The sequence below is a fragment of the Coenobita brevimanus genome, chromosome 1 (assembly GCF_032717465.1).
Source record: "Coenobita brevimanus isolate Jiangsu-jjx chromosome 1, ASM3271746v2, whole genome shotgun sequence".
NCBI classification, from domain to species: Eukaryota; Metazoa; Arthropoda; class Malacostraca; order Decapoda; family Coenobitidae; genus Coenobita; species Coenobita brevimanus.
Window position 1 is genome coordinate 55,932,483 of NC_136954.1, and position 18,485 is coordinate 55,950,967.

The 18,485-nt window shown below is 38.1% G+C and overlaps 1 protein-coding gene across 2 annotated transcripts in view; it reads left to right on the plus strand.

Annotated features, from left to right (window-relative positions):
• LOC145390872 (protein amalgam-like) overlaps nucleotides 1-18,259 on the plus strand; it is a 468,170-nt gene extending 449,911 nt beyond the window's left edge. Inside the window, exons 8-12 of one of the 2 annotated variants that reach the window (XM_080265860.1) lie at nucleotides 298-425; nucleotides 1,276-1,486; nucleotides 7,213-7,287; nucleotides 13,471-13,592; nucleotides 14,995-18,259. In XM_080265860.1, the coding sequence (XP_080121986.1) occupies nucleotides 298-425; nucleotides 1,276-1,486; nucleotides 7,213-7,287; nucleotides 13,471-13,565 (509 nt within the window). In that variant the 3' untranslated portion in view covers nucleotides 13,566-13,592; nucleotides 14,995-18,259. The remainder of the gene's footprint in view (nucleotides 1-297; nucleotides 426-1,275; nucleotides 1,487-7,212; nucleotides 7,288-13,470; nucleotides 13,593-14,994) is intronic. The other variant, XM_080266311.1, reaches the window with a different exon arrangement.
• Nucleotides 18,260-18,485: the final 226 nt, after the last annotated feature.

Consider the following 18,485-nt stretch of genomic DNA (forward strand, 5'->3'; position numbering starts at 1 on the left):
TGATTATATGGTATACTGTATTTGCATTGTATCTAAAAGGGATAAAAAAAATATGGGCAGATGATTTTATGCTTTTAAGGTGAACCAAGATTTCAAAGGCCTGGATAATGTGTGGGTGATTGTGTGCCCCATTTCCCTGGGCAATCTGTGTGGTAGTTATTCTGCCTTAGTGCTTACTCATTTTTGTTTCTGGATCCTGTTTCATCCAACCCCGTAGATGGGAGTGAGGGTTGCAATGATGATAATGGTGGATAATAATGTTGATAGTGACACTACTTATCACCCTGTTTTCCCCAGGCCTTCCTAAGATTCCCCTTATGACAAGCAGTCCCGCTGGGGGAGAGAAGACATCTTACACACTCACCTGGGAAACAGAAAGCTACACACCAATCAGCATGTATCGTCTTCAGTATCGCAAATACAAGGTCAGTAGATGAGCACCTGAAGGAGTCCAGAGGGAACCCAGAGAGAGATGTAAATAGCGTACAGTGTGAGGTGTAGAAGGACTGATCAGCATATAGTAGTAAACTTACAGTTTTCCTAGATTCAGTGGTACATAACCGGTGGTATAGCCACATGTGGCTAGGGTTGCACTGGCCATCTCTGAAATATTTGTGACAACTCTAATAGCTACCCATATTTTCAGGGGAATACCTTATAACCCTCCTAAGGAGTTATAGAATAGTCAAAGCAGATGACCCATGCATGTTAACAAGATATACTGTATATATATTCATCGGGCAATACTGGATTAAATTTCAGGGCAGTGAAATGGCGGGGGACGGGGCGACTTGGAGGCGATTTGTTTGTGGCCACCCCAAACGGGATTGAGGCGTCTGGCAATAGATAGATAGATAGATATATTTCCTGTGTAAGGGCATACAGGTGATAGTCTGTTCCCAAAGGCCCAGCAGTTTTCCTATATGCCGCTTTCTTTTATTGTAGAGGGCAGTGAATTGGCGAGGGACGGGGTAATGTGGAGGCGATTTTTTTTTTTTTTGGCCACCCCTTATGGGATTAAGGCATCTGCTAATAGATAAATAGGTAGACATAGCAAATAATCCTTTATCCTTACATGGATGCATACACTTTTAACCACAAGAGTAGTTGATTCATATTGGTCTGGTAGCCAGAAGGTTGAAAACTGTCTCTGGACTGCTAGAAATCCCTCAGCTGTATTATATGTTCTGGATTTAGCTTTAATGAAATATCACAGTGCATCCTTGACAGAGGATTACTGCAATTTGTTTGAGTATGGTAATCATCCTTCCACAGCCAAATGTTGCTGGGCAGCCACAAGAGCAGTGGAATGTACGTCTCCACCACCCAGAGGCCTCCATTCACAATCAGGCAGGCCCTCGCCGTCATATGACCCACGCTATTGAACTGCTGGAGCCTGCCACAGACTACGAGGCCAGGGTGGCTGTTGAGAATAAGTTTGGATGGTCAAACTTTTCAGATGTCTTCAGATTCTACACCAGGAAAGGTTAGTTCTGGGGTTATGTTGAGTAGATTGCTAGTGGAGGTCTTGGTGTTGTAAGTTTTTCATGATCTTGCAAAGGTTTGAAAAGTTTACAGGAGAGTTACTACTGTATAAGCCGATTGAGAGGATAAAAAAGGTTATCTGTTCAGTCATAGGTAGCTTTTGCACTGTTATGTCTAGTGCCAACATCATAATCATCATCATTGTCATTGTTATCATACTTGCTAGATGAAGAATGGAAGAAGAAGAGGGAAGAGGAAGGGAAATGAGGAAGAGAAAGAGGAGGAAGGGACACAAGTGGCTCAAGGACTGATGAGCGAGTGATGGGAAAAGAATAAAAAGAGAATAAGAGAGATTGATATAACTTTCTGAGGTTGCTGTTTAGAGGACAATCAGAGTTCTGGCCCACACCATGCCCGCCTGTATAGTCATCCTACACAATATGTAGGGAATCTGTGGGTAATGTTCTTTTTCTTGTCTCATCAGGAAAGGATCCCTTGACCTTTTCACTGATCTGTTGTTAGGTCTGATAATTTTGTTATATTTAGTAGGGTCCATCAGTCTGAGGGGATGACCAAGAATAATTCACCTCCACATTACCCTGTCCTCCACCATCGTCATCTTCACCTGTATGCCTCTCCACTCCATCCTTCCATCTCTTTCTTGGTCTGTCTGTCCCTCTCTCTCCCCATTTTCCTTCACCACCTCACTTACATACATGTTCTTAGTTAGTTTCTCACTCTTCTTTTGCTCCACCTGGCCAAACCATCTCAGGGGGATTGTAATGTCACAAAATTTGGTGAATATAATTTTGCAAAATGCCTTATACTTCACCAAGGGTTTTAAATGGCTGTGCTATTAATTGCTCATCCTTATTATTATCAGTAAACTTTTTGCCCAGTAATATACTGGATATACCTTTGCTTTAGGAATCAGAGAAGAATGTTAACTAAGAGCTTTGAATTTATTTAATGAGAAAAATTAATAGGAAGGAAGGGGAGAAAAAGAAACAAATGGAGGGAGGAAAGGAGGTAATAACCAGAAGGGAGAGTAAGAGTGGGATATTAAGAGTAATAAAACCTTAAAGGACGGCTGGAGCTGTCATGGAATTTATATTGACAACAAATAAACAGTTTTATTTAGATGAGGGAAGCATCCAACTTGGAGCAGGTAAAGGAATCAGGGAAGGAGGGAAAAGGTAGGAGACTCAATAAATAAATAAATAGGCACATGTAAATGGGACATTTTGAGTTTTATACAGAGTATACACATAGTATGCAGCTGAACACCAGTTATCTGGGTATAATCAGTCCAAACCTTTGTAAATAGGTAAGTGTAAAGAAAGAAAGATGTATATGTTTATCATCAATACATATGGATATTGGTAGGCAAATACTCTTTACAGGCCTTTGAAGTTTAGTATTATATAGTAATTCATTATTATTATATTTTTTTGACTTTTTGGTGTAAGCTTTACTTGTCTATCTTTTGCCAGATGCCTTAATCCCATAAATGGTGGCCACAAACAAATCACCTCCATGTTGCCCTGTCCCCTGCCATTTCACTGCCCTCCCCCCAGCTCACACATCCCTCTCTGAGATACCTCTCCACTCCCTTTCTCTAACTCATCCTTGGCCTCCCCCTCCCTCTCTCCAACTCATCCTTGGCCTCCCCCTCCCTCTCTCCAACTCAACCTTGGCCTCCCCCTCCCTCTCTCCAACTCATCCTTGGCCTCCCCCTCCCTCTCCCCTCCTCTGCCTCACTCACATACACTTTCCTAATTAGTCTCTTGCTCTCTATCCCCTCCACATGGCCAAACCACCTCTTTGTATTTCCCTTAATGCATTCTATCACATCCACATCCACACCTTAATGCTCTTTCACTTCCTCTTTTGTCAGTCTGTCTCTCCCTGTAAGTCCTCATGCTCCTCTCAGATAACTCATTTCTACTGCTGTCACTCTTGACTTGTGTCCTTCCACCTTTAGGTCCAAGTTTCACTTCCATCACAATAATGTAATTTGATATACTTTCTGACTTTTTTTTTTTTTTTTTTTTTTTAATAGGTGAACCTAGTGATTTATCTTACATACTTTCCAGAGCTTGTGTTCCTTACACTTGATGAGGTATGGTAAGCAAATACATCAAACAGAATGCTTACTTCAGGAGATTCTGTGTATTACTATGAGAGTAAACTTCACTTATCCATCAAGGAAGTTTAGTTCCCAGCCAGTCCAGATAATTGGTGTTCATCTGTACTGTATATACTGCACTAGTAATACAGTATGTGGTATACTATACATGTAATGTTTGGTAGTTTAACATCATTAAACATACCAAATATTTTAGATGTTCTTGCGGTAACTCTCTATTTCTTTTGAAGCTTTGATGTCATGTTTTTCTATCTTTATTCTGATTTCATTGACTATTCATTATTTTACATACAGTATCTGCTTTCTGTTGTTTAATTAATTTTTATATTTTCAGTTCCACAGAGTATAAGTGTAATACTGGTAAGAAAAAAATTGTCACTTGTTGGACCATTTGATCTTATTTTTGTGTAGCCTTTACGCAAGCATTAATATAGTGTCCATTATGAAAAGGTAACTAAACAAGAAGAATGTTAATACAGTACAGATATATTTCAAAGAGCTAAAGCAAAGTTTTACGTACTTAGAAGAGTGTTAACAGTATCATAGGGCCTATATACATTTTGAAGTGAAATGAGGAAAGTAATGTAAACAGAAACTGATTGTTCTGTTATAGATTGAGAATTATTTTTAGTCTCAGTATGTCTGTATCATTCCATATTAAGTCCTCTGCAGTACTGGATCTTCTCTGTAAGAGGGAGAGTGATATAGCCAGAATTAGCTCTTCCCTCTACTGGCAGAACATGAATGGGAGATGAGTGTCTGTAGGAAGATTGATGCATATGAAAAGGGAAGTGTATTGACTTTGTGTGTGTCAACATCTGCAGGGCAGAGTATGAACATTGGCCATATGAAAGGACATACTACCAACACGTTTTAAATGTTGCCATTTCCTGGAATCGTGTCTGAGGCTGGAGGCACATGCTTTATGAGATGAATACATTACTATCATGGTGAAGAAAATAAAGGGGGGGGGGTAGGGGTACTCTATTTGTAGCTGCTGGAGGATAAACAGTATATGTAGTTACTGCTAACTATGGGATGAATGATGGATCTGTGGGCATGATATGTGCACCAGAAATATGATGGTATAAATTCTAATGTTGTTTAACCCCTAGGCTGTGGCATGCCTAAGAGAGGTTGGAAAAATTGGCCTTTTTCACTAAGAAGTTTTATAATACTTACCATACATTGATGAAAATCAGTAATCAGAAAAATCAGTCTTTTAAATTACAAATAAAACAGAGTGGTAGACTTGAGATGCCCCATTCGCATGTAGTTATGATTTGAAGACCTCATGTTTTTGGCCATCAGAGCATATTGTGCTGACTAGCACCATGGTGGTCAGGAAATACTGTTTAGCCACTACTGGTCACCATGTAAGACAAAGGTTGCATCATGCCATATCTAACCATTCATCAAACATAAACATGCTCATCATACCATAAAGAAATTAAGAGAATATGAAAAATATATGAGACTCCAGAAGGCATGTCATGAGCTATAGAGATATGCCTTCATAAAGACACATAGCAGCCGTGGAGTTGAAAAGAGGGAAGATTGAAGTTCCCTATACAGTAATTTGGCTCTTACAAGGATGGATTACTGAGGCAAATAATTTACAACTTAGTGAGGGAGGCTGAGTGAGAGTATCAAAAATATGTTTTAAGTTATGGTAGCTTGGCATATTTTTCTAGTATGAGCTTGAGCTTCCTCACTGTGTGTGTGTGTGTGTGTGTGTGTGTGTGTGTGTGTGTGTGTGTGTGTATGTGTGTGTGTGTGTGTGTGTGTGTGTGTGTGTGTGTGTGTGTGTGTGTGTGTGCGCACACACAACCATGCGTGTTTGTGTGTGTCCCCAATTACAAGCAAATAGTGATTGATTGATTAGAGTTTTATCCCAGCTCAACTTATTGCAAATGGATTGTGCACTCATCCCATAGACTTTGTTTTTAGTTTTTATCTTGCAATGAAATATCTTAGTTGCTTGCTTTACTTCATATTTACCTTAATGTTAGTATGGTGTTCAAGCATTAAGTTCTTGTAGAAATACGAGTCACTGGTAAAGGCGAGAGTTTCAACACTTCAGATCCATCTTTGACGTCTGGTGAGATTTACAATATGACGTGTTAATTGTGGTTGCCAAAATAAGACTTAAAAACATGAGTACAGTATAACACTGTTGTGACGGTAAGCATATGAGGTGAGAAATAAAAATGGAATCCCTGGCTGCTTTGCAAAGCCATATCTCCAGCACTGTACATATCGTAAGAGCATTTTGTTTTTTTACTGACTGGCCACTGTAGTGACATGAATAACATTAATTAATGCATTGATAGTCTTAGTCAGAATTCATAAGTACTCATATTTTCACATTCAAGTGTGTACTGTCACGTGTTTTCTGATCTAGTACTTGGGTACTAAGGTGAACCTCTCTGTCCAGTTGCATTAATTGTAGCTGTTATGTTTGTTTTATCAGGTGAGCTTCAGTAGTTTGCCTTATACAGTACTGTACACAAGATCCACTTTCATGAGACTGCATAACATGCAATGATATTTAATGCTTATTTGAATGTGCATCAGATTGAGAATATGGTAACTGTAGATACATAGTGCTGTTTCATTTAACCACCAATCATTCTCCTCCTCACACAGTAGGGTAGGCTCCTTATGTCCAGTTGTTGTGTACAAAACAGTATACAGTACCTGTACTTATTGTCATATCAGGTGTTTAGGAGTACATCATTTATCCTTACTGAAGGCGGGGTTATACACTTTCTGTATTAGGATAACACATCATGGCTGACACAAAACACCCACTGAATAAATAAAGAACAATATTGAATTTTAACAAAGGTTTATTTTTAATTCATAGTTTGCTTTTTTATTATTGGAAATAAACAAAATGAAGCATAACTAAACTTTCTGCGGTATTTGTGTTCAAACTGTTTGGGGGAAAAAAAAAATCTTCACTTATAATGTTTTTTATCACAGTAATGTAAAGATTAGGAACAAGTAAAATACCATTGTATAAAGAAATTTACTGTTGGTACAACTGCTGTACCTTATTTATATATTTAAATAAATACTGTAAATACTTATTGTTAATAATTTTTAATTAAGTACGGAATTCACAATAGCAGCAATTAGTATTGCCCAGTTCATTGAAGTAACGTAATTAACTAAACTAGCTGGATACTGTATATTGTATATATTTTCTCCTCTTTTGTTGGTCAGAAGCTGCTCTGACACTCTTTCTTTGTGATGTTACATGTTCATTAAGCAACCCTGGATACCCTTTAGTGTTAGGGACCAGTCACCTCTGCCATTTTGGTTGCACAGGCACACAGCTTGTCAAGATACAGTATATACTTTTTGTACCATTAAGAAAATAATGGCCAGATATAGTATTTTCTGTTGATTCCTTCTGTTCTTTCATATACCTTACATACATTGAAATAAGACTAACAAAGTTTTGCAAGTTGAGTGTCTGTGTAGGCATTATACCAGTGGTGCCTGACCTCTTACACTGCAGGGTGTGTAAGTCACCCTTAGTCAAACATTGTCCCTTTTCCGTTGTATAGAAGACCCTACTACCACTACTACCACTACTACCACCACTTTGGCACCGGAGAGTGAGAAGATCGCGCCAGTTAAAGGTTTGTTTGTTTACCCTGAGCGACTGACGTCAAACCTGCTACACTATGGCTTGTTTCGGCTTAAGCCGTCTTCTACCCTGCTCTTCTATGTCCAAGCATTTCTGCTCAAACTCTCATGTTTACATCAGGCTGGAATACTTGCCATGGCTGGAGAAGCAAAGTTTCATCAAAGTGTTGTTAACTGAAGTGACACTGTCTTTTGTAACAGAAATAATGCTGAGGCTTCCAGTTCATCAGCGTAGAGTATCCCATAAAGTGAGCTAAAACAGCAAGGGCTTTGATTTCTTTTTTTCTGAAATATCAAACTATCTATGCATATACTTTGCCTTGTTGCAGTTTTTTTTCCTGTGTTTGGTTAGAATTCCAGCCTACCCAAATCTGAACTAACCTGAGCCTGGTGGTGTAGACTAAACTTTCTTGATACATGGTTTGATTTTTTTTTTTTCCATTTAATCTGTTTCAATATCAAGCTCATTTAGCATGCTGGTTTTCTGTTCCATTGCTTGATGTTTGTTTGCAGGTGTGTGACTGGATTGGTGGGAAGTGCAGTCCTTTTCTTGTGTCCCCACTCATTTTGTGCAGAATATGACCAGTTCTGTGGTCTAGGTTGTGTCATTTTGTTCCTCTTATAGTATGTGGTGTGTTTTATTGTATACAGTTTCTCATGATGTCTAAATCCTGTGGAAATTACAACAACTGGATATTCTATATTATCAGATGCACCTTTTGGTGGTAGTAAATTCAGTGTTTATGTGATGAGAAGTATGTGTACAGACAGTAGCCATACATCCAGGAATACAGTATTAGGGTTGGAGTATACTGCTATATTATGTCCACTTTAACTTGGCCAAAAATTGCCATCTCTTCATCTTGAATGATGAATTGTAGTTGTTGTTGTTGTCATGGCCCCAAGCTCATCTGAACGTGCACCTGTCGGACTGCAGGCTGCTGTTGCTTTCTCCTGCATTCCATCATCTTCCTTTTGGGAGACTGGATAGGAGTTGAGTGATGTTCATGCAACCAGTCCAGCTCTGGTGCCAGGTTATATCTGTGCTGCCACATGGTGTTCCTTTCCAGCACCTGCTGAACTGTACCGAACTGTAGCAAAGATTAACGCTAGAATATTGTCCTAGTCATGAAAGAGTGTGGTGGAAGGTATGTAGAGTCATACTGTCATTCTGCCATTGAGATATGTGAAATAAACTGCAAAAGAACATAACACTCCACCAAGTTAAGATGGACAGTTGGAGAAGGCAGGCACTGTTTGTTTGTTGTCAGCTATAGCTATCTGTGTAATTGTACACTGTGTTTGTAGTTCACATATTAATGGCATCCCTTACATTGGACAAATACCATACAGCCAATACACATTAACCCCTTAAGTCTGACAAGATCATATTACATATCATCTTTACATCTTAAGCTTGTTTTGTTCAGTTTAAGGGAGACTTTTGAAATGAAAGGGCTAAATATTGCCTTCATTAATACTTTTTGGGTGCTGAAGAGGGACGCCTTCACATGATGGCACTGATATAGAGTAACTGGGTGGTGGAGTTTCCTGGTTATACAGTTGTCCCTCTGTAATGGGGTGTATAAAAGCCCGCATAGCATAGAGGCAAAGTGGGGATCCTCTCTGGCTCAGTGGTAACATGCGCACCTATGAAGTGCGAGGGCCTAAGATCGTATCTCGGCCAGGACAGTTTGATTAATTTGTTGTTTCAGTTTGGTCATTACACCTCACCTCCCTTCCTATCCCCCCAAAAAGAAGATGGTGGACTGCAGGAGGAAGGCAGCTTTAGCAGGCAGTCCACTAAGTTAACATTTCAGGTGAACCAGGAGCTACAACTACTACTACTGGTATTAATACTTTCCGTATGGGTGGGCTCTTTGTATGTCACCTACAGTGGCATAAGGTATTTCTTTTTTATCTTTGCAGCCACAAGGTGAGTTTATCCAGCTCAGGAGAGACCACCTGAAAAGTTGATACAGCAATTGTTAGTCTACAATCTTGCTGTTGGGGGATAAGGAGAAAGCTGAGGGACAGTTGTATAATTGTACAGTGGAACAGCACAATTATATCAGTGCCACCACATGTAGTTGTCCATCTCCAGTACCTTACTGGAAGTAAAGGGGTTAATTATAATTGTCTGGGAATATTAGGTATTAAATAAGATCCTTGCAGTAAATAGGTTAAGGTTTAGACAAATTTAGAGTTCTAGTCCAAACACTCACTCAGCCACACGATGCCTTTATTCTGCTGATGTCTTTCTTATTTTACTTTTACAACTGTCAGATATTTTATTCAGTTTTATAGAAATTTTCCTGTGAAGGGTATATGTGACCCCTTGAGTGTGAAATATCTGTTAAGCTGAATAAAATACTGTAGTCAGGTATGAGTTAGAATGAAGTGGCAAAGTTGTCATCAAAGTGAAAGGGTTAAGTCCACAGTAAAGTACCGATTAGTAGTAGCAGTTGTATCCCCAGGTTCATCTAAATGTAATCCCAGTAAACTGCAGGCTGAAGTTGTCCTCCTTTTGCTGTTCATCCTCCTCCTTTGTGGGGGTAGGGAGGGAGTTGAGGGACATTGGTGTAACTGTGCACATTAGATGCATTGTTATATCAGTGCCACCACATGAAGACATCTCTCTCCAGCACCGGAAACATTGCCAGTTAATGTTACATTGTTACCTGTAATGCTGATTTGCCACTCTTGCACAGTTTACAGTGCCAGTTGTATGGAAAATGATGTGACATTTTGAAATGCATCCTTTAAAAAAAAAAAAAAAAAAAAAAAAAAAAAAAAGATTGCTTGTATATTTATTATTTTTGTATCACATGAACTCTGGATAGTTAGATATTGCTGTTTCATCCCATATTTAACTTTATTTCCCCATTTTTCTCCCATGCTCCTGAACTGTTAACAAGGTCATAAAAAATTACACTTGTGCATCAGTGAATAAGCATGAAAATTTGTAGACTCGTAAGCCATAATTTCTGCTTCTACTCTCTGTCATTGGCAGGAAGGAAGTCAGAAACAGGGTATCAAACTGAATAAAGTCATGTGTCGATAATTTAAATTTTTTCTAGCCTGTACAAGTAGGTGTTACTGCAAATTATTTCTTGAGTGGTCTAGCAGAGTTTGAAACAACAGTGTAACTTCTCAGAGCTGAAAATTCAATTTTTGAAAACCTCTGCTTGTTATCACCTGTTCTTGCATAATTAAAGCATATTTGAATTTTTTTTTTTTATTCATTTGTTTCCATGGGAGATTAAAAAATGAGAATGTGTGATAAATTTTGTAAAAGTACATTACTGTAATATAATTAATGTTCATGGCACTGTAGGCCATTCATTACATGATTTTCATTTTAATTATCATTATGATGTAACTTTCTGAAAATTTGCAATTTCCATAAAGCCTTTGGACTTGAGCATTTTGGATTTGAAAGTTTGTACTGAGTCACCCTAACACTGGATATTAATAGATCATTGTTTGGTGTTTAACCCTGACCATGATTTTCTAGCAGCCAAAGATAGGGGTAGTGGGTAAGCAGAGACATTGGCTTGTGAGTGTACCATAATGCTATACTGAAAGCAAATATTGTGAGTGTACCATAATGCTGTGCTGAAACCAAATATTAATGTTACATAAGAACCATATACAGTACTACAAGCAATAATAAGACTGTTTTAATACTTTATAGAAGCATTTGGTTCCTGATATTCCCCCTCCCCCCCCCTGGAAATTTTGGTTTTGGATTTTGTGAAGGTGTTGTTTATAGAACAACCTAGATTTTAATGTCCATATATAATTTCTTTGAAAATTTTTTCTATGGCCTTTGCTCACATGGAAGAGTAATGATAGGGCATTTAGATGTGTTTCACCAAATACTGTACAGGATTTGTAAATGGAAACTAGTTCAGCCTCTGTGCTAGCCATTCAGGGTAATTAATACTTTTGTATGTTTTGAGAAATAATTTTATGACCTAGGTAGAGCAGTGAAGAAAGAAATAAGAATTTAATGTAATCTTTGGCCGTCCTTAACCTTTTCTCTGCAGATAGTACATGTGGATACTTTTTCAGACAAACACTAGAAGATTTTGCCAAACTGCAAGAAAGCTTAGAAATCAGAAGGTTCAAAAGTATCTCTAGTAACCAGGAATCTGCGTCAGTGAATATCAGATGATTTTGTTGAGTTGACAGAAATCTAACAATCGGAAACAGAGTACAGTAGCACATTATTTCATATCGTATCATTTATAAAGATTTCAATGTGCTTTTCTACACTGTGTTTTGTTTAAAAGTCTGTATAATTTCTTCCTTGATAAGTGGATTTACATGTATCAATTTTGTCTTCAGCTTTCTTTTACAAGATTTCAGAGTACTGTATTTACATTTACCTTTGTAGCGTACATACAATACAGGGGAATAATTTCTCACATACAGGTCTTTTTGTGTAGTTTCTATTGTGTTAATTTTCCCTCTAAAGTATGCATTCCCTGTTTGTAACTCACTCTGTAAATTTCAGACAAGCAGCATTGATACATCTTGTTATAGATCTAGTTATTAGAATATAATGTAAGAGTAATGTGGTTTGATTGATTAATGATCTGTACAGTACTAACCATTTCTAACTCTCACATGTATAGTTATTAGGATTCTGTAGTTAATGATTAGTTTTTTATTGGACAACTAATAACCAGTGCTCACTAACTTGCATGCTTAACTAACCTAAATTCATAATGTATTAAGTACAAAACATTGCTTATAATTTGTGTATTCTTTTGTATCTTTTTAGTTTGGGGGTATCATTCAGACAGTTTTCGTTTGTATCACATTGCATTTTTTATTAGTCTGGCCAGCAGTCGTTTACTGACAATATGATATCATACATGAGGCATTACCCATTATTCATGTAATTATTTACAACAGTTTTTGGTGGGTTTTGTATAATTTCATTCTTTTAAGTCTTTCCTCTTTATTCCATTAGCAGATGTACAGTGATGACTCATAGTTTCTGCTCACCCTCTAGTCCTACTCCTGGGTGGATTTTCATGCACCTTGTCCAGTGGAAGGACCCTGTTCCAATGCAGGCAAGGCATTGTCTGCCACAGGAAGGTGGCTGTTTGCTTGTCGCTGATGGGTCTGCTCTGACAGACTGACCGGGGTAGAGCAACAGCAGTGACCTCTGGGTGGGAGGACATCATAGCCAGTGTGTCACATTGAACAAAGACATTTTATTGAGCATGAAGATGGTCGTTCAAAGCTTTGGTGGACTACATGAGAAATAGGAATGTGTCACAATGACATTGTGAGTAGTAGTAGCCCCAGGTTCATCTGGAATGTGAACCCAGAGAACTGCAGGTTAAGTTGCCCTTCTCCTTCAGTCCACCATTCCCCGTTTGGGGGATGGGATGGGAGGGAGTTGAGGCACATTTTTTTAACAGGGCAGCTGTTCAACCCTGTTATATCAATGCCACCACATGAAGGCATCTCTCCAGCACCATGGTGATGGTGTTACTCATGCAGCTCAGGAAAGCTTCAAACTGCCAACATGTCCTTAGTCAGCATGAAATCATGGTTGTGACTTTCCTGCACCAAAAGAGAGGGGCAAAGGGTGAACAGGAATTATGGGTGACAACTGTACTTTCATTTTTAGATATTACCCTTTGATCATCTGGCCGTATGTGACACTTTGAAGGTATTGATATTTCAGGTTTGCATTGATTCCATACAAGTTTTGTGTGGATAAAGTGTGCAGTACTCAGATTAGGTTGGTTATCAGTGAATTACCAGAGGTAGCCTAGACAGTAATTAGCACAGTTCAAAATTTCCTGTTGACTTGGTCAGTGATGTATATTAATTTTCTGTTTACAGCACTTTCTATACATTTTCTTTCTTTATTTGTTCACATATCACTTAACATTACAGAAGAGTAAATGGTACTAAGGGCTGTGTTTATAGTATGTTTAAGAGATTTTGTGATGCATTTTCCTCAGCCTTTTTTTTTTTTTTTTGCACATCACACTTCAATAAATCTTCTAGTATGTTACTGATGCAAGCAGGTATACATAAAAAGTAAAGTGTTGGATGGAAAATATATTGCTTTGGAAGAGGCACTACAAAATTCTCCATTGTCAAACAGAATACAACTCTAAATATGTATTCTCTTTCCCAAACAGAAGTGGCATACCAGTCGTCAGCCGTGAGTGGATGTGAACGTGTGATACTCAGCTTGGCGACTCTGGTTTTGACCCTGGCTATGTGCCTTTCGTAAAGATAGACACATCGTAGGGTCTTTAAGGTGTGTTAACCTTATAAAACTTCTTTCCACATACTATGGATGTGTCAGTATATCTTTGTTTAGTTTCATTTATAATACAGTATATGTAGAGCACTATCACAAGCAAAAGTTCACCAACACGCAATCCCCCCCCCCCTTTTTTTTTTTTTTTTTTTTTTTTTTTTTTTTACTGTGCAGTACATTTGAATCCATCTTAACCCTGCACTTGCTTGCACAGTCTCAAAACTCTTTTTCACGAACATTGCAACTCCTGTCTTTTTCCTCACTTATTCATGCATATTAGACTTTCTCCCTTTTACATTCCTAAATATCTTTTCTCCCCATCCTTGATCATCGTTTTACTCAGAGCCATTTGAACCAGTTTTCTCTCATGAAGCACTTCACCTTTCTTGGAGTTCTTCCCTTAATCATTACATCCACATACATCAAAGCATCCCTGTCCGATTGTCGGGGAACTTCATCTGATTCCTGCCTTCTTTCTTTTTGGTGAGCTCATAGTACAGGAAGGGAGGGAGGGATCTGGAACAAAGTGATGAAAATTGTAGGTAGTGAATAATGTTCTTGGACAAATAGTTTCATCCGCTGTAGCTGCCAAAAAACAGAAAATATGTAAGCTGTGTTTGTTCTTATTCTTCATTGTATTTAAGTTTTTGAATTTCCTGAGAAAAATACAGTAGTCAGTTATACAGTGTGGTGTAAAGTTAGCAAATGGATGAAAGGTAACAGAATAGTGAGAGGTGACTTACGTTTTATCTCTGCTTCTATGCGGTTATTTAGTGGAAGAAAGCAGCCAGATAATGAGATGCAATGTACATCTTTTCTTCCTCTGTGTGTATGTAGTTTTGAGCAAATGAATGGCAACAAATTAGATAAAGTATTAGTAGTAGGTGGTTGAGACCATCATCCACTCACTTGTTGTAGTGCTGCCTACTTCTTCCTTATCTTTTATAATTCTTTTTCTGTGCCTGCCCTCCTCTCTTTCTATTACTCCCATCTCTCATGTCACTTCTTATTGCTTTTCTTTCCTTTACAGGTAGCTTTACATTGAATGACAAAGCCAAATGGTTTCCTGTAAGCCAAGAAACCATTTACAATACTGGGTGGTAACCTTATAACCAAACAATACATGCTCCCTACGTGTCAACAAGTAGGTGGGTGGAGGGTTAGTGCCCCTCCCCATAAAACAAATAACTCAAAGTCAAATGGCCACCCCTTACGGGATTATGGCATCTGGCAATAGATAGATAGATAGATAACATACACATCTTCCTCTGTTTCTCTCTGGTTACTGAATGGATGGAAGGCAACAGAATAGTGAAAGATAACTTATATTTCTCCTGTTATAGTGATTCTTAAAGGCAACAAAATAAAGAGATATTGTACATTTCTTCTCCATTTTCAGTGGTTGTAGTGGGGGTTCCTGACAACAGTTTCCGCCACCATCATCAGTCCGTAGGCTAAGCTGCCAGACATCTCTCCAAATGCCCTCGGTTTTCTGCTCCCTCTGGTGTTGGCGTTGGATGGTGTGGGGTAGAGTAACAAGAAAATGAGATTGAAATTAATTTTTTCACCGTAGACTTGAAAATCGGATAGTTTAAACCATTTGTGATCCCTTTTTCATCATACTGGATTGGGTGATAGTAGATTGGGATTATGCCTTCCATTATACTCATCAAACCCAGAATCCTTTACAAACCTCTTTACTTTTCACTTTGATGATGACGTTTTATAGTTTATTCTTTCTACCTCCAGATGATTTTATTCATCTTATGAAGAATACTGTATCCAGTTGTAAGGGAGTGAAATGAGGCTATATCTAACCCCTTCATTCAGAAAAGTCTCACATAAACTGAGTAAACGATTTGGAGGTTAAGAATAAAATAAAATGCTCGTCATTGGACGGAAGGGAGATAAGATTTAGTTTTCTGTTTTGCATAAGAACTGATTTTAACCCCCCCACCTTTTTTTTTTTAACTCAGAGATAAACAGAAAGGAATTGCTATGGTTCTCTAGTCATCCTTTCCTGAGCGTCTTTTCCTTCCAATAATTTCATGGAGCTCAGTTTTGTCCAAAGATGTTTACAGTATGTCCCTGGTATGTGGTGTCCTTTTTATGTCCTTATTTTGCCATTACATCCAAAGTGAATAACAAAAAGAATATCTGTTAAAGTTCCATTGCTACCATTAAAGCTGACTATTTAATTTCCTTCTGTTTACAGTACCAGCTGTGTGGAAAAAGCCGTGATGTTTCGTAACACATCTGCAACATACATAATAAGGGCTTACTGCTCAAATCGTCCTTATTATATATGAGGTATGTGTTCCAGAATGATAACTTTATTTTTTTCATGCAGCTGGTAACCATTGCAGATTAGGGAAACTGACAAATCAGCCTTAATTGTGGCAGCAGAACTTCAGCAGTCAATATTCTGTAATAACCACTTTACCATGGATTTGATAGCAAAAGGCAACATAAAAAGGGTCACATATAACGAGGACCCGCTGCATTATACTCTGAAATGTGTTCCTGAAGTAAGTCAGGTAAGAGAGAGAGAGAGAGAGAGAGGTAACTATAAGGTTAGGTCGATGGTCTCCTGCGGCCTGGAAACACAAAGCCTATAGGTCGAGTTTTTGTACTGAGTATTGAACTGGCCGAATCATCTTGGACCGCTGGCCATCTTGTAAGATTAGGAGAAATAATTTAACTCTTCCAGTATTTTGCTATAATATATTGGCTTTGATGAGGCCAATCCTATTGCTGCTGCTGCCGCTAGCTTTTGTATCTTAAATGGTGATTTTCCTGCCTGAATAAAGGGAGTGAGCCTCTATTTTAATGTGCTGCTTGTGTGTGTGTGCATGCAAATATGTATGTACGTCAGTGAATGTAGGAGAGGATGTGCCATGAGTGTATGTATTTTGTGTGATTGTTTATTTTGTATAAATGTGAATGATGAGTGAAGATTTGCAAAGGTTGCAAAAGTAACATTTTTAAAAGATGACCCAGTGAGAGGTTCATGATCACTGTGTACATAGCCAGTTCACAACTACCAGCATACTCTTTACCTGCCACACTCATCCTCTGACCACTTGGCTGCCAATTCACCATATCCACACTTAACCTAATGAACCGGGTAATAGATTTTGATACCACAGTTAAGTAGTCTCCTGCGTGAAAGACAAGGGATTAGACCTTCAATCCAATATAAATACAAGGAAGCTGACTTTTTTATACGTGTATAGTCAGTTTAGTTGGTGTGTTGGATAAATTCTATACCGAATTTATACTTCTTCAACTGGAAATGCTAAGAGTATGCTTTTCTAGGCAGCCATGTGTGTCGGGCATATGACTGTGGTGAATATAGGATATACCGTATATACAGAGTTGCATCCAAAGAAAGGTTATCCGTGGCTCGGGTAAATTAACATTGATGATGGATATTACCTTAATGGGGAACTCACTGATTTAATGAAAAACAAAATCAGGATTGAGACTTTATGTAACATGATTTTGAAACTTCTTGATTGCACATTGCACCAGTGCCTGAGGGGTTGAAAATTTATATTTCAATTAAACATTTATAATCATTCTGTAATACTAATCCAACCAGAATTATTCCTAGCAGAGTATACCTGAATAAATCCACTCTGCTGTGTATTCAGTTATTCTTTAATAACCGTTAACTATGCACTGGATTTGGGGGACAAGTGTAATTTATTCACTTCAGGCACTGGAAAAATATACCCTTTTGGAAGTTATACAAGAAGGAAAATGCTTAGTTTGTATGATTTCTATAAGTGTTATGACTAACTTTGCATATATAAGGTCCTTTGTATGTATTTCCACTGTTTGGCCTTTTGGATAAACTGTATGTCACTCAGGAGTTTGGCATGGCTTGTCTTAAATTTCAGCTTTTGATCTTGGAAGTTTCCAAATATACAGTGTTACCTCATGTTACCTTTAGTCCCTTCAGTCCTAGGATTTTTTTTTTTTTTTAATTCTTGCTACTTCCATACAATTTTCTTCAGTTTGGGAGAGTGCTACAAGAGTGAAATATTGACTGATCCATTGATTGATTGATTGAACCTTCTAGTGCCAGGTGACAAAAACCATATGGCACTCAGGTAGAGAAAGTTAATGGTAGAAAGGAAGGCAAAATCAAAGGTTAATTGAGTGAGATACATGAAGCAGATATGTGGAGGTGACTTATAAACTGGAAAAGACATTAAAGTGACTGAGAAGGGACATTATTGTGACTGAGAAAGGACGTAAGACTCAGTAGTGAAAGAGGTAATGGAGGGTATACTTCTAGTTCAGAAAGTTTCTCCTAAGCTGCAGAAAATCATCCTTAAGTTGCAAGAATGAAGTGGAAAAGAAATGTAGAACTGAAGGGTTTAAATGCCACGATATAGTATACTTGCATTAGTAATGTAAAAATTTAACATACAGTACTGTTTTGTACTTTGTAACCCATAATGTATGTGCAGTCACCTAAAGAAACAGCATCTAATATCAAATCTGTGTAATGATAGTGATTTCTGAGGTAAACTGAAACCTGTATATCATAGTGACATTTACTATAACACAAAATACACACTACTCTATCCATGCATCACTCCTGTGTTGTAATATTTTGTACTATAATCCACAAATAAACGTGTCAGTGTTCACTCATCATTTTGTCTCCCAGAGTGACACAACCCCTGTTGCACATGTGTACTTTCCTCTCTGTGGAACAGTTCTCTAGTACATGCAGGGAAATCAAGGGTGGGCTGTCATGCTGTTCACTGACTTATTGCATTGGCAATGTTGCTGTTACAATACAGAATTTTTTTAGACATGGTGTTGTAAGTCAGGGCATTCGAACCAGATGTGGCATATACAGGTCCCTTCTAA